The sequence below is a fragment of the Plectropomus leopardus genome, chromosome 13 (assembly GCF_026936395.1).
Source record: "Plectropomus leopardus strain MGB_pleo_1.0 chromosome 13, ASM2693639v1, whole genome shotgun sequence".
NCBI lineage: Eukaryota > Metazoa > Chordata > Actinopteri > Perciformes > Serranidae > Plectropomus > Plectropomus leopardus.
Window position 1 is genome coordinate 10,122,297 of NC_142188.1, and position 15,693 is coordinate 10,137,989.

General features: G+C 40.6%; 1 protein-coding gene across 1 annotated transcript in view; it reads left to right on the forward strand.

Annotated features, from left to right (window-relative positions):
* Positions 1-15,448, forward strand: part of lrpprc (leucine-rich pentatricopeptide repeat containing) — a 74,407-nt gene extending 58,959 nt beyond the window's left edge. Inside the window, exons 31-38 of the mRNA XM_042501937.2 lie at positions 218-306; positions 382-586; positions 5,692-5,819; positions 5,967-6,082; positions 11,431-11,505; positions 12,203-12,287; positions 13,296-13,438; positions 15,181-15,448. Coding sequence (XP_042357871.2) covers positions 218-306; positions 382-586; positions 5,692-5,819; positions 5,967-6,082; positions 11,431-11,505; positions 12,203-12,287; positions 13,296-13,438; positions 15,181-15,252 — 913 coding nt within the window. The 3' untranslated portion in view covers positions 15,253-15,448. The remainder of the gene's footprint in view (positions 1-217; positions 307-381; positions 587-5,691; positions 5,820-5,966; positions 6,083-11,430; positions 11,506-12,202; positions 12,288-13,295; positions 13,439-15,180) is intronic.
* The last annotated feature ends 245 nt before the right edge of the window (positions 15,449-15,693 follow it).

Sequence of the window (15,693 nt, forward strand, 5' to 3'; positions counted from 1 at the left end):
CTGTGGTATTTCTGTGATCTTCACAGTAACTTTGATCATATTGGCTGACGTTACACCCCAGTTGTGATCATTAGCAAGTATAAGGTAGTTTGCTTTGTCTTTGGGGGCACAACTTGGATTAAAAACAGTCGAGAAGTTTGAAAGACAAGTTTAAAAGTTTTTTTCAACGAATTAGAAGTGTCTGATAAGCCAAAAAAAAATCCTGTCTCTCTCTCAGTGCTGTATCACATTTGCCGAACTTCCTTCTGAGCGATTCCGCCTCCACAATGCTCATCATCACACACAGCAAGAAAGGCCAGACTGAAGGTAAGAAACAGACATAAACACGCACTTACATAACTCATACACACACACACACTCATGCCCTACCCTCCTCCTCAGATGCTCTCAAGAAACTGAAGTCGATGCTGCAGGAGGGCCGTATCCCCGCGGTGCTCGCCATCACCAGACTGATTCAGGCCTTGGGTAACAAAGGTGACGTGGAGGGGATACAGGAAGTGGAGTCACTGGTGAAAAGCTTAAGCACAACCCCCAACCTGAGCAGCATGGTGTTTGTTAACAACATGGCCCTCGCAAACATCAACAAGTAAGACTGTTTTTTGAGTTGAGGAGGATCTTAAAAGGTGGAGGATTTTTGCATGTGGTGACTCTGACATTGTCCTACTTTTTGTAAAGAAAAACGTGCCAATTAAATGAATTTGAAATATCCCCTAAACACATAAAAGCCTGCACAAAAGGCCTTTAACTCAGGAATTTGGTCGTGCAACTTTTTAGATATTTGCCGTAATCCGTCTCTTCCAAGAAGTTTTCAGCATATCAGCTGTATCCTTTAGGCTTGGGTGATATGTAATATTTCATGTCTTCATATCTTCCTAAAATTTCTCTGGGGTATATGACTGTATAGGTGTGTGTGACACCCCCCTGACTGCGGGTGCGCTGCTTACATAAGTTTTTAAGACCTATTAATACACAATAGAAACCCACAAAATTTTAAGAAAAGTAATATTCTCACACCAATTTTCCTCAGAGAAATACAACTCTGCACCCTTTGAGGCCATGGGACACTGATGAGGCTTAATTGCCTCATTAACTCATCACAAAACGTTCAAACTCAATAGAAATAAAAATAATACTCACCCAGACTGTCTTGGTTACTCTTGTTCTAATCTAGTTAATAAATCCACTGTTCCAACAGTCACCAGCTCCAGTTTGGTTGAAATAAAGCTTTTTTCACCAAATTTGATTTAGAAAACTTGCAGTTATTAGGCTTGGTGCGAGGACCCTCTTGTAATGCAAATTATTATTATTTTTCTGCCAAAAAAAATATCATTTTTTGGAGCTTGCAACATGCCCAAAAACTCCTGAAACGTATTACCGGCCAGACGAAGAATTTCGTATTTTCCGTAGTCAGCCGGGCTAGTCGGGTGTCACCAGGTGGGCTGCTGCTGAATGCCCGTTTAGCTGCTGCGATCGCCGGGTGGGCTTCTGCTGAAAGCCCGGTTAGTAAACAGCGATTTCTAGGTTATTTAAATGTACAATCACCATCATGGAAGTGATGAGGCGCTGTAATGTATTGTACTAGCTAACGTAAGCTAATACAGACAGCTAATAAAGAGTTGAATTTAACCATTACTAACCTGTTTGGAAAAAATCATACCATTTCCTGTTTAATTTAGTCCTTTCTGTTAATATTTTTGACCCACTTCTGGCGAATATGTTGGTGCTTTGCAGGGATGCTATGCAGACTGTACCTCTCAGACAGCAGCACAAGTAAAGGCGTTTTTTTCTAAAGTTGTAGTTTGTAGTTGGAGCAGCTGAGAGCTGCACAGGTTTTCCCAAGCTCCCAGACATCTTTTTCAAAAGTAATGTTACACAGATAGTAAGAGTAAAAGAAGAAAATTCTGCACTTCTCAGCACAGCTTGCATTCATACAAATGCGTGAATGAGCGAAATGCCACCGCAGTAATTGCAACTTGTTTATCTCGGTTTACACCGAACTCATTTATACCTCTCTCTTTATGCTAACTAGAATGTGCCAACCCCCGTATTTGATTGGCTCATCCTCGGAAGGCGTGGTCAGCCGTATTGTTTTATAGATCTTTCTTTATGCAAATTGGAATGTGCCAACCCCCATATTTGATTGGCTTATTTTTGCTAGGCGTGGTCAGCTGTATCATTTTATGTCACTCTTTATGCAAATTGGAATGTGCCAACCTCCGTATTTGATTGGCTCATCCTCGGAAGGCGTGGTCAGCTGTATCATTTTATATGTCTCTCTTTATGCTAATTGGAATGTGCCAGCTCCCGTGTTTGATTGGCTGACTACACTTTCGAGGAGGAGCCAATCAAACACGGGAGTTGGCACATTGTAATTAGCATAAAGAGAGACATATAAATAATACAGCTGACCACGCCTTCCGCGGATGAGCCAATCAAACGCGGGGGCTGGCACATTTAATTTGCATAAAGAAAGACCTAAAAATCAGTACGGCTGACGACCGTTGACCACGTTTTGAGGAGGAACTAATCAAACACGGGGGATGGCACATTCTGATTAGCATAAAGAGAAAGACAGAGTTATAAGTAATATTTTTAGAGGCTCTTGTTTTAACCCTTTGAAACCTGGACAAACTGGCCTGATTAATATTTTTTTTGCCAAATGAATCACATTTTTGGAGGTTGCATCATGCCCAAAAACTCATGAAACTTGCTAAGCATGTCTGGCCTGGTGAAAAATTTTGTATTTTGGTGGTTTAGGGGTGTGGCAAAATGGCTCAACAGCGCCCCCCAACGTGTAGCCCGAATGGCCAGTTTCACCTACAATTATGAATCTTGATACACTTATGTATCATGCCCAGATGCACAAAAAAGCCTCTTGGACCCACCCCCCCAAACCCAACAGGATGTCAGCCATTTTAAATTTTGTGTCAATTTTTGCAGATTTTTGGCCTCATATTTTTGCGAATTCGTCCCACAGGATTAATCCGATCGACCTTAGATTTGGTGTGTTCATTGTAACCCCTTGGTGATGAAAAGTTATCAAAGGTCCGCGCAAAAATTTTACGGTTTTCCCGTGGCACGGTGTCAAATTTTTATGCCATATAGCCATAAAACAGGAAATTGCTGTAACTTTGGTGTACATTGTCCAATCTGCCTGAAACTTCCTAGGTTTGATAAGGGTCCTGCCGGGAACACATCTGTATACAATATTCACTTGTTGTATTTGTGCCACCTACTGGCAACAGGAAGTGAGCCTTGAGGGACAATTATCATTGAATTTACATGATTGTTAGGTGTCAATTTGCGCCCCCTCCACTGCCATCTAGTGGCCACTGTAAATACTACCCCATGTGAAGTAACTCACTCGAGGGTTCAAACTCTCTGTGTGCATTATTCGACTTTCACATAAATAAACGACCACTTTAGCTGGAGTCCCACCAGTACCCCGACATACATGGGGGTGCAAGGGCCCTTTCATCGCTGCTTGTAGCCTCTGCTCCGCCACTAGGTGGCGTGGTGTCTTTATTGTCAGCTACCTGTTTTACCAGTAGAGACCGGAGACTAGCTCTGGTGGTGCTTGCTGTGCACTACATACAATCAGTTTAATAGGAAGTGGAGCGCCTGTCTTTATAACAGTATTGAAAAACATGTCTTCAGGATTTCTAAAAACTCTGGAATAGTGTAATACTGTGATACCACCCATGTCTATTATCCTTATCACCATGTGTTGTCAAACGGAGCACAGACAGACACCAAACAGAAAAACAAATCATTGTCGATGAGTAGGGCTGCATGTTGCATGAACAAAACATTATAATTTCAATTTATGATGCATTTGTTGTCCTGTGTAAAGTCTTTTATACAACTTGGTAAACTCTGTTGGTATTACTGTGCAGCACACCGAGATAAACAGTTAAATGCAACACCAGCAGCAAAGTGTGACATAACCCACGTTGACACACTCTTAAAGTAAAAGCTTACACAGGGAGCGGGGCGTCAAGAACAAATAGGAAACACGGACATAATAGGATTATTCATGGATTCCTTTTAATGTCATGAAAAGACCCATCCTCCACTTCTGCTTTGTCGCTTCTCAAACAACAGAGAACAAATATACGAAACACACTGTGCATCAAACTTTCATTGTGCCACTCGCCACATTAGCGCTGTCCCCCAGCTCGAGCGCCACCGTCCCCTTGCCATCTCGGAGGGACAGCAGGAAGTGAAGAATAGCAAGACAGTCTTACGCCCGATTGGCCATCGCAGCGCCGGCCTGTCAACTTGAACCCTGACCTCCGGGAGCTACGCTCTGAGCGGCTCTGACACGTGCGTCCCCGCTGTATCTGAGTCAAGCTGACTGGTTAAGAGCCGGGGCGGAAAAGCAAGCAGGCCCGGAAAGCGCAGCGCCACATTTAGAGGGGCCCCCCGCTGAATTATTCAGACGGTCCCAGTCGCAACAATCAGCGTAGATATGTTCCCCCACCTCTGGAACGCTCTCGCATATACATACACAGAGACGCACACACACCCTGTGTGTTAAATATTCATCACGACTGCTGACGGTGGGGAGGGAGCAGGGAGCGTAAAGTGTTAGTAGCGAGGTCGGGTTGCCAGATTGAGTTGTTTTGGATTTGTAGCTCTTTGGTGTGCAAGCTTTGTTTGGTTGTGGCAACCTCAGCAGAAAAACATTTCACAGTGTGAGTGGAAGAATGAGCTGGTCTGCACTAACCGGGAGAAAGGAAAACAAACAAACCAATTTCACCGTAATGTGAAATTGGGAGCATTTAAAATGTATTATTTATCTGGCCAGTTTTTCATAATATCTCTAATGTTCCTCTCACAAGGGGTCCAATCACAGTTTGAAAAGTGATTCATGGTTTTGCATATTACTGATACACTGTTTTCCTCGTAGTCCAGCAACTCTTGCAGTAATGGCCATATTGGACATTCTTGTCTCCAGAGATGAAAAACTATGAAAATTTTATATCATGATTGTAGTGACTCAAATTACTATGGTTATTATTATAATGAATTGTAAAAATGTGCTAAAAATATTTATTTTTCATATTGAAAAAGGCAAATAAAATTACCACTTTTTTTGCATAATAATTAGAAATAGTAACACAGCCAATACCTTAATGTAAACATATGAAAATCATAAAATATTTGCATTGATGGCACCATGTAGCCAATCTTGGAGACTGTTGCTAACTTTGCTTGATGCTGGACAGTACTTTACCAAGTATTTTTTTTTGAACAGCAGTAATCAAAAGCAGGTTTAGTGGTGATAAAATTTTGAAACCGTTTTACTAACCCTCTGGAATTTTACCATTATTTATCTTAAAAATGGTAAACTTTTCATTCTTAGTGATCTCACACGATTTCCATCCAACAATCATTCTGCACCGATGAAGGAAGAATTGTGCCCTTTATTTAACATACATTATATAACACACACACACGCTCACACACACACACACACACACACACACACACACACACATATATATATATATATATATGTATGTTATTTAGGGTGTTGCAGAATCACTCTTCTTGTCTCAGAACAGGGTTCGTTTCGCCTGTTTTCTTAATATCTGTTTGGGGATAAAACATCTAAAGCTTTTTAGTTGTACTTTTGATCTACTTTTAACTGAACTAACCTTTAATCCCCCTCCCCATCCTCATCAGTGGTGACTTTGACTCAGCAGTGGAGATTCTGGAGGCGATGTACACGAGTCCAGACAGCCCAAACCCCAGTATGTCCTTCGTCTTTAGAAAGGTCTTGGAAAAGGACAATGACAAAGCCTTGGACAAGTGTAAGACACACAACACATACATGTATTTAGAAAAAAAACAGAAATACAAAGCATGAAAACTCTAAAAAAAAGACAATGAAAATGATGTAATCCAGCTTGAAAAACAGTTTGAAAAACACTTGACCACATGTGCATACTGTATTGCAGTGAGTGCTATGGCAGAGCGACTAGCCAACCACTTTGCCTGCTACAGACCAGCTACAGACCTCTTCCTCCAGCTGCTGGAGGTGGACAAAGTTGAAGACGCCAAGTTCATGCTGGCTGTGAGTATGAGTGTGTCTCTGTGTTTCTGTGTGTGTCCCAAAAGTTTAAGCAGGAGAGCCAACACTTTTAATTATCACTGCAATGTATTTTGAGCTCAGTGTTTTCCAAATCTGTGTCAAGAGATTGAAAAACAGGATTTTAGGTAGATATTTTTTACTGCTGTTTGGGATGGGTAAGGTAAGCTGTGTGTGTGTGTGTGTGTGTGTGTGTGTGTGTGTGTCTGTGTCTGTGTCTGTGTCTGTGTCTGTGTGTGCATGTGTGAGAGAGAGAGAGAGGTTTTCAGTTGTGGTTGGCAGAGGCTGAGATGAGATGCACTTTTATTAAAACTGGAGGGAAATTGACAAGCATTCATGCAAATGCATAAAGATACATCACTTGCTGCTCTCGTTCGCTTCTTTTCATCACTTTTTAAACATGAAGTGAAGAAATCCATGGTTTCCAGGTCAGGTTGTGTTTCTCATCACATGCATTCATCACTCACCAGTTTGTCTTTGTGCAAACAGGAGAGGAGATGATGATGGTATGGGTTGCCTCTAAATAAATCATTTTTTTTGATACCAAAGAAAATGCAAAAACATTGCAATGTGCCGTATAGTGCAGTTACATTATTTAGGTTGCGCAGCATGAGGAGAAAGCTCTATAAATTTTTTTTTTTTTTTTAAACTTTTTGTGACCACTTAAACTAAATTTTAAATCATCTGGAGCATTTTGTCCCGGTGTGCACTTCTCCATTTGAGTGTCTCTTGCTTGGCTGCTTTTTAAATTATTGCATCAAAGTAATTAAAATCTGCAGAAAAACACAAATCAACAAGGGAGCTGGAGATGCATTCGTCCAGTTGTCAGACCCGAGGTGGAGACATTCTTCCGCCACAATCGTTGACTTATTCATCCGGCCTCACATTTATGTCAGGAAGTGCTCCCCCACATTCCACCAATGAGTCTGGTGGTCTGAAAATTGGCCTCCTACTGCTTCACTTATTTAACACAGTTCATACATTACAGCTCAATGACTTTGCATTGAGCCTGGGGACATGAATATGTATAAGCTCGATGGGTGAGAGACAGGAGGAAGGATGAAGAGGACGAGGCAGAAAGAGAGATCAAGAAATACTCTGAGAAAAACAGAAAGATGGAGTTGAAGACGCTCCTCTCTCTTGTGTGATTATTTCACTCTCACTGGCTGAGTTATTACCCCTCTCAGTCATTCAGTTGCATGTGTGACTGAAGCGCTCATTAATGAACACAGATGTATTACTTAACTCCCTCACTTACTACACTTCATCACTTTTTAACATGAGCGAAAGGAATCCGTGTTAGTCGGTTCATATTCACACACAATCTGAGCTTCTCTCATTTTCACCCTGACATGTATTGGCTCTGTGTTTTGGACATAAGAAATAATTGATGTTAAATTCTTATAAATCATAATTTGCTGCAAAAAAAGATCTAATCAAAGTACTTTTTGAACAAGTGCACAAAGGGCTACAAACACAATCAAATCTGAGTAGTTAATATATAATACCAGAGTTGTACCCGACCCGTAGTTTTCCAGGAGTTCCCAAAGCCGGTGAGTCCCTGTCTTCCCATCTTTCGAAACGTAACATGGTGTTACCAGAATGCTTTGCATTGTTGCTTGCATAGACATTGAGTTGAAAGTGTGGAAATGACGGATCCTGTCGACACATGCCTTCACTCAGACTCACCCCGGGTCTGGGTCCACAGCTGCCTGAACCAAAGAATAGCATGAAAGCGAGGAGCGCTTACTCTGCAGCTATGCTTGGGGGCAGAAACATTCCCGAAAGTACGCTGTACACTGACTAATAAGAAAACCAAATAAAGCCTGCCCGAAGAATCTCAGTGAACTGAGGGGTCTCCAGCCGATGTTTCAGATCTTTAACTTTCAGGGTGCAGCTGTAGTTAATACACAGAACATGCTTCCAAAGGTCAGTGAATTTAAAGCATCATATTTCAAAAAAGCAAATGTGTTTTTCCAAATTGTAGTCGTTTGAAAACGGCGTGATATTGAGGCAGAGTCAAGTGTCCTTCATGTGTTAAAAGTATAAAAGCTGGCTTTTTGCTGAGGCCTGATTTCGTCCTTTTATCTTTCATTTACCAAGTAGGTCAGTTACAGCAGCTCCTCTGGACCATTCGAGCACTGAAGGAAACTGGAAATATAAAACCGTGTAGATCCTCTCAGACATGAAGACGACGTGTGTCTGCTCTTCATTCCTCACTGACATCTTGAGTGATTATCCCTCTCAATCTTTAAACAGGGATGTCTGACGAGCATGCATGTTAATGAACAGATACATTACTCACTACTCTCATCTTCATCACTATTTAAACACAAACTATGGATTACATGATTTTAAAGCTATAATATGCTTCTTGCTTGATATGCATCTTGGCTCGATTTTTTTTTTATTAGAGAGGAAGAAGAAGCAAGAACAATTTTAAAAAAATAGTCCTGTTATCAAGTTTTAATGTCAAAAATTAATAAATAAAAACAATTTTCTGACATTTTATAGACCAACTTTGAGATTGATTAATAAAGAAAATACAAATAAAGATTACACAGTTCAGTTCGTACACAATTCAAAGTCCTTTACAGACATTTTAACTTTAAACTAGGACATGTCTATTAATCTGGAGGCAATACTGATACAAAAAATTCTAACTAATGACAAAAACAGAATAAAATTGCTAAACATAGTGTTAGAAGGCAGCAGATATTAACAGCCTGCTTTGTAAAGACGTCCCGCTAATCAGCGAGAGTATTTGATTGCTGTCAAATTTGAACTGTTAATCATGACTCCGGCGCTGAATTGTAAATTGCTCTGGAAAAGAACAGGCCAAAATTGTTGTTAGTCTAAACCTGCTGATACATCTTTGGGCTGCGATCCCTCCAAACTCAGAACATTTAAATACTTGTGCAAATAACGTAACAAGAAAACAAAGCTGCAGGAACAATATTAATGATGATAGGAAGTAAAACTACAAGGATGACGCTTAAACATGTTCTCTCATTTGAACACAAAGTTCAAACTCCGCTGGTGTGACCTTTGGCTAAACTATTGCGCTCCTTTTTTTTTCCTTCACCATGGCCTGTTTTCTCCCCTCGAAAATGCTCTTCGAGGGTCACTAGAGGGAAGCGGCCCGACTCCTGCATCCCTCCATCACAAGTGAAGCAGGACCCAAAACTCTGAAAAGCTTTTAAGTAGGCGAGCAGACAATAATGATGACAAGGCTATCAGGAGAGAAGGAGGTGAGGTCAGCGGGGAGCGAGAGGAGAGCGAGAGGGATGAAGGTAGTCATTAAGAAGTGACGGAGGGAAGCAGCGAGGTTTTACACACTCGTCTACAGCTGTACATGTGTGTGTCGGGACGAGGGAGTCATTGAGGAAGAGGAGGAAGCATTCCCTGGGTATCCAGGGCTTTTAGGCAATATGTGTGAGGAGCAGGGGAGGCGGCAGGCCCGGTCGGTTGTGGCGTCACCTTTGGGAGCGGTCGGTGTAGCGAGGGGGAAACAAAACACGGGAGAGAGAGAGAGTGAGAGCACGGAGCAAAGTTGAGTGGCATAGTGTCGGTCTAATTGCCTGATTGTACTCAAGCCATTCTGCCGCTTAGTGACTCCGAAAGAAGGCAGCTTTTTCCGTGTGTGTGTGTCAGTGTGCTTGTTAAAAGCCTTACAGGCCTTTAATTCTGTACGAGGTGCAGACGGAGGGAAACACGTTAGTTTATGACTGGCTGGTAATCGGACCCCATTGCTGCTCAGCCAGGAGAACATACCCGCTCAACGTTAATGCATCTCCTGCACACACACACACACACACACACTTTAAATACACACAGCACATTATATCATATGTATGCGTGCATGTCTTCATCAGCAGCAGTCATGCACAGGTTAAACGCAGCAACACAAGTCTTCTGCTTATCAGACTTTCTCCATAATTTCTAAAATCTTGTCATGTTCAAATGTATATCGAATTATTAAGGTCGAGTGCACTGAAATTGTTCTTTTTTTAAAAAAAAAAAAAAAAAAAAGCATCTGATCAAAAGAATCTGATCAAGTTTTACCCTAAAAATAGCCATTACAGTTAGGGGTGAAGGATACTATCATTACATCATCAGTACCAACTGATAAAGGCTTAAAATGAAATATTAGCATCAGTCCAATTTGAATATATCTGCTGATATGACCAACCTGTAAGATGACTTCATTTATGGAACTTTATTCAGTCAAAATAGGTCTAACTTGTCCTCATAAGTATTGTCAGGATTGTCTCAGGGAGAGAATCATCCAAAACTGTTAGTTTATTTGAAAATGTTTCATAAAAGTAACACAGAAATGTAATTTGAAGAAATTTTACTCTTTTCGCCTAGTGAATGTGTACATTATGCATTGTATTTCATGCGTGCATCTGCCATCACAAAAAGAACTGGCACAGTAATGTTAAGTACACTACAAGAGAGACTTGATGGTCTCAGCAATTAGGTAGGGAAAAAAATAATTTGCTTATATAGTATATATAAATAGTCATGATTTACATCACAATAAACATTTGGGCATTGGCCCTGACTGAGTAACTGATGTTGGTTATTGTTGTTTCCCTTCAATTTTTGGTTATCGTAAAGTTGGTCTTAAATTTCATTCAAAGTTGCATCGAAAAGTCTTCAAAAGTCTTTAATCAGACTTGCCTCAAACTGTAGGAACCCTTCAATGAAAGATGTATCATATCGGTGTACACATAGGTCAGTGAGTAACACTGTATTGCTGTAGATAAATACCAAAAATGTTGGCATTTATTTATTTTTTTGCTTTTATTGCCCTGCATAGTGCATATTCTTGTCTTTAAAAAACAGCTGCAACAGATCCTTTTTATATAATGTATGATTTTTAGTTGCAAAATGAATATTGAACAATTACCTGTTCTCAGGTTTGTCTTTAAAACCTTTGTCATCTTTCATCTCTTTGACTTTCCATCTTCCAGTAATTGATTAAAGTTTCACAGCTATTCAGGCAATGAACATCTCAGGCTGTACTTATATTTCCACTGAGCACTAAATATGGCCTACAGTGTGACTAAGTGAGTATAATTATGCTTTCTGATGTGAACAGTGCCGTGCATTTAAATTCATAAAGAAACGAGTAGTTATTAAATCCATAATTAACCTTTTAACCTGAGTGTAGGCGCGCGGGTGTTAATATGAATGCGTGGGTGTGGTGGAGTGCACGTGTGTTTTATATACTGTACGTACGGGTGAAAGAGCACAAGTTGAAGAGTCTTGACCTCCCTTCATGTTATCACTCACGTGTTTCTTTTGTCCCTCTTGTCTTGCTGTAGCGCTGTAACGCTGTGGCTGAAAATAAGGAGGTGCTGACTTCCTACTTGGCTGCGAAGTCTCAGCGTCCTGGACAGGTAAAACAACACTTCTTTTCTTTAGGATCTATATTTTTTAAGAATAGTTTGTGCACCTTTTTCATGATACCTGTTAGTAATGATAAAATTGTGCAGATTAAGTTAAAGCAGGGATAGGCAGTTTTACTTCGGCATCACTGGGCTAAAAACCTAAGATAAACTTTGAGCACATTTTTTTTTTTTTTGGGTTTGTTTGTTTTGTTTTTTCAACGACATAGCAGCACACAGGGCACCTGCTCTACCAGGTGAGCTACAGGATGCCCTGGGCATATTGTAATGTGATTGGACTGCAACAAAACTGGACCTCATTCTTGTGTCACTTGTGGTTTGATAAATAGAGAGAGAGGGTGTTTGGTTGAAGGGGGGTCTAAGCACATATGAAATAAGATGATCTTATTTCGAAATGTAACATAACACCAATATGTGATGTTTTGTTCACCATCACAAACGTTTCTTCATTTTCTCCCTGCGTTACTTCTCTCCCTCCGTCTATGCCAGCTAGCTAAAATTATGTTTAAATAGAATTTGAAGCTCTTGAAGCTCTACAAAATGCCGTGCAAATGTGAAAAGTAAAAAAGAAAAAAAGTATTATGGGTCTTTCAAAAATATTGGGAAATAAGTGAAATTTTATCCATGAAAATGTGTGGGAATCCTGCTGATATTTTTCTTGTATGAAAATTAATATTTGTCTACACAGCTGGGCAAGATCAAGGTCCTGCTGAGCCTTATTCCAGACTTCACTGAGAAGGAGGTGCTGTACCCGTACATGATGAAGTGTCATGGTAAGACACACACACACACACACATTTATACACTAACACAAAGCCTGCGTCGAAATCAACATTTGCGGACACATTAACAATGCATCGCATCAAGGTGTGTGTGTGCCTTCAAGACATTCAGGGGTTAGAAGAACACATCCTCTAATGAGTTAGCTGTCCTGGCTAGCCTAGCGTGCTAATCGCAACACAGTCCACCACTCATCCTTTTTTCCTCCCCACACTTTTTTCTTCTCGCACTCTCCACCTTTTCACTCCTGTTCTTTTCTTTTCCTCTTTTTTGTCCTCCCCTCCTTTATTTTACCTCCTAACTCTCCTCATGTCCTCCCCTTCCTTTCACCTTCTCACCCTCCCGTCTCCCCTCTCTCGTACCTTGTCACACCAGAGATGAGCAGACATGACTATTTAATTAGCATCAGCTAGCCGGCTGGTCAGGGCAGCCATAGGGGACACAATTAGCGATGCACTGCTCGCCTCTGTTCTCCGCTCCATCTTTTTTTTTTCTCTTTGAGGGGTTTTCTTTTCCCTTGTTCTTTTCGTTTTTCAACCCCAGTGACCTTACTTTCCACTTTTGTCTCTTTGATACATGCAGCTGCTTGTTTTAGGTACAGAACATACTTTAAATCATTTCAGGTTTGCCTATCTGAGGATGGAGACAGTATCCAGAAAATAACTTATTTTAGATGTATTATTTTTAGATGTATTATTTCTGAAAATGAAAAGAGTGATAAAGTTTCCTGACCAGAGGCTTAGTCTTCATATGTGTTTTAATAGACATTGTTTTTTCTCTCTTTTTTCTCTATCTTCTATTTACTGAATTTTATTGACTTTTTTAAAATGTAGTGCACCTTTTCTAAACGCTTTTCAATTTAAGCTATATATGATTATACTATGTATAATTCAAATCCACTTTTTTTAAATAATTGTCATTCAGATAAGAAGAAGAATAATTTGATGAGTTAAGTTTTGTCTCATTGCTGACGTTCCCTGTCTCCCCCTCTCGTCTGGCAGTTCTGGATAAGGACCTACCGGCAGCGAAGGCTCTGTATGAGCAGATGAAGAACGAGGGGATGGACCTAGACGAGCTGTCACTCAAACGACTGTTTCACCTTTACAGCAGCCTAGGAGAGCAGGCACCCTTCCCCGAGCCCCCCGTGAGTCGCTCATACACACACAAACACACAGGTTTATACATGAAGGAGATGATCTACACAATCAATAAGCTACAAATGTGATTGCATCCTGCGTTTTAGGATGTTAAACAGAATCTGTTCATAATTTCAATTTGCTTTTGTGGAGAAATTTTAAGTTTTAGACACATTCACATGCACTCACACCTTTCCACACTGATACAAACATGCAGACATGTACAGCATATTATGAACAGATCTGTTTACAAATAGAAACACACAAACACACACACACATCGCAACACCTAAACCAATGCTGGCAGTTGGCATCCTAATGCTTTACATTGTGTGTGTGTGCGCGCGCGCAACAGATATGTGACAGAGAGGTCAGCGTGCTCAGGGTAGTTCAATATGTACTATGTACACAGGCCTACAGCTTGCCTCCTGTGTGTGTGTGTGTGTGTGTGTGTGTGTGTGTGTGTGAGTGTGTTTTTGTGTGTGTGTGTGTGTGTGTGTGTGTGTGTCAGAGTCCATATATGGTGTAAGCGAGATGGTGTCACTGCAATAGCCACGCTCCGTTTCTGGCTCTGAGTGTTTTTGAGCATTTCAGCACATTGCACGTTTTGTAACTTGATGTAGCCCTATTTTTGGCAAAGGACTCTCACACTCTTACACACACACACACACACACACACACACACACACACACACACACACAGAAGCTCTCTCAGCACTAGCACTTTAATGCGCTGTCCCCTCGAGGCAGGTGCAGAACAGAGCCCACCTCTTACCTTCCAGTCATTCACCTGCAGTGCAAAGATAGAAGGAGAAAGAGGGATGAAGGCAGAGGAGCTGCTGCATTATTCACCAGATGTCAGGATAGTTAAGTGATTGCTGGGTTTTATAAGCAGAGTAGAGTCGCAGGAGTTGCAAGGAGAGGGGAAGGTGAACAGTCGGGATGTTAAGAAGTTTCTAAAAACACATTTGAAGTAGAAACCCACCTGTCCTTGTTCTCCCTGCTCTCTGTCAATATACAGGGTGCAGCACCACAACAGCAAAAACATACAGATTTGTTCCAAGAAAATAGCTCTAGTGTTCACAGTGAGATTTGTGAAATATCAAAAATATTTTTTCTGAATAGGATTTTTTTAGTGTTTTTTTTTAATTTTCCAATTCAGCCCCAAAATATGTTTGGAGAAGCTAAAATTTCAGACTGATATCTCAAAACCTGAACAAATAAAACCAAATCCAGGGAGATGATGTGGGTGAACTCACCTTCATTAAGGTGTTTTAACTTTCTGCCAGGATTTCACTCTCTCCCTCCTTCTATAGCGAACAGCTACAGTTTTTATCAGCAGTAATTAAGACATTAATAATCAAACTTACAATGTAAGAGGCCTGCGTAATCTGCAGAAAAGCTCTCACCTTCTCCCCTCCATAAAAAAACACCCACCACAACACTTTGTCTGGATCAAAACACTGATTAATTAGCCAGGAACAGAGGCAGAGAGTGTGTGTTTGGGGAGTGTGCTACAAATCCCTTACTTGTGTATTAGTGGGGATTTAAAGATGAAACAAGACAAACCTGGCTGGAGAGTGGAGACTGTTTTGACGTACCCAGGAGGGCTCCACTGCTGCTTACTTTTGGAAAGAGGAGCAAGATATTAACACACACAAACACACCTTACAGCCTCAGTATTTCGCAGGTGAGTGTTTGTTTTGTACATGTTTGATACTAAATCGTCTTTCTTTCTCTCTCTTTCCAGGAGTCCTTTAACTTTTATGCAGAAAAGTTGAAAGAGAGAGCAGCCAAAATCCAGAAGAATAATGAGGAATAAAGATTCTTCCTCCGCCCCTCTTACCTCTACGATGATGTTTTCCTCCTTTGTCTCTTTTTTTGTATAAGTTGTTGAAATGTTCAGTATTGTGTTATAACTGTTGGGTGTTAGTATCTGTCCCCTGCGCAATTTATAATAATAATGAGGATGGTGAGAATGTACAAACATATTTATGCTAATAAATCCCACATTCTGAGCCTGAGTATTCACGTGATTTCAACTGAATTCAGAGGTACAATTAACCTTTATTCAGTAAAGCAGATAGAGCACAAGTGCAGCTAATTAAATGAACGATGGCTCACCTCCTTCAAGAGATTTGCTTCTTGCCATTTAAAAAAATTAAAAAGCATTGCAATCTTTCAGTCTGCTTTGGCACCAATATGATATGACATTTTATGCTATGTTGAATGATGTGCTATTCTATGACTTGCTCTGTTAGAC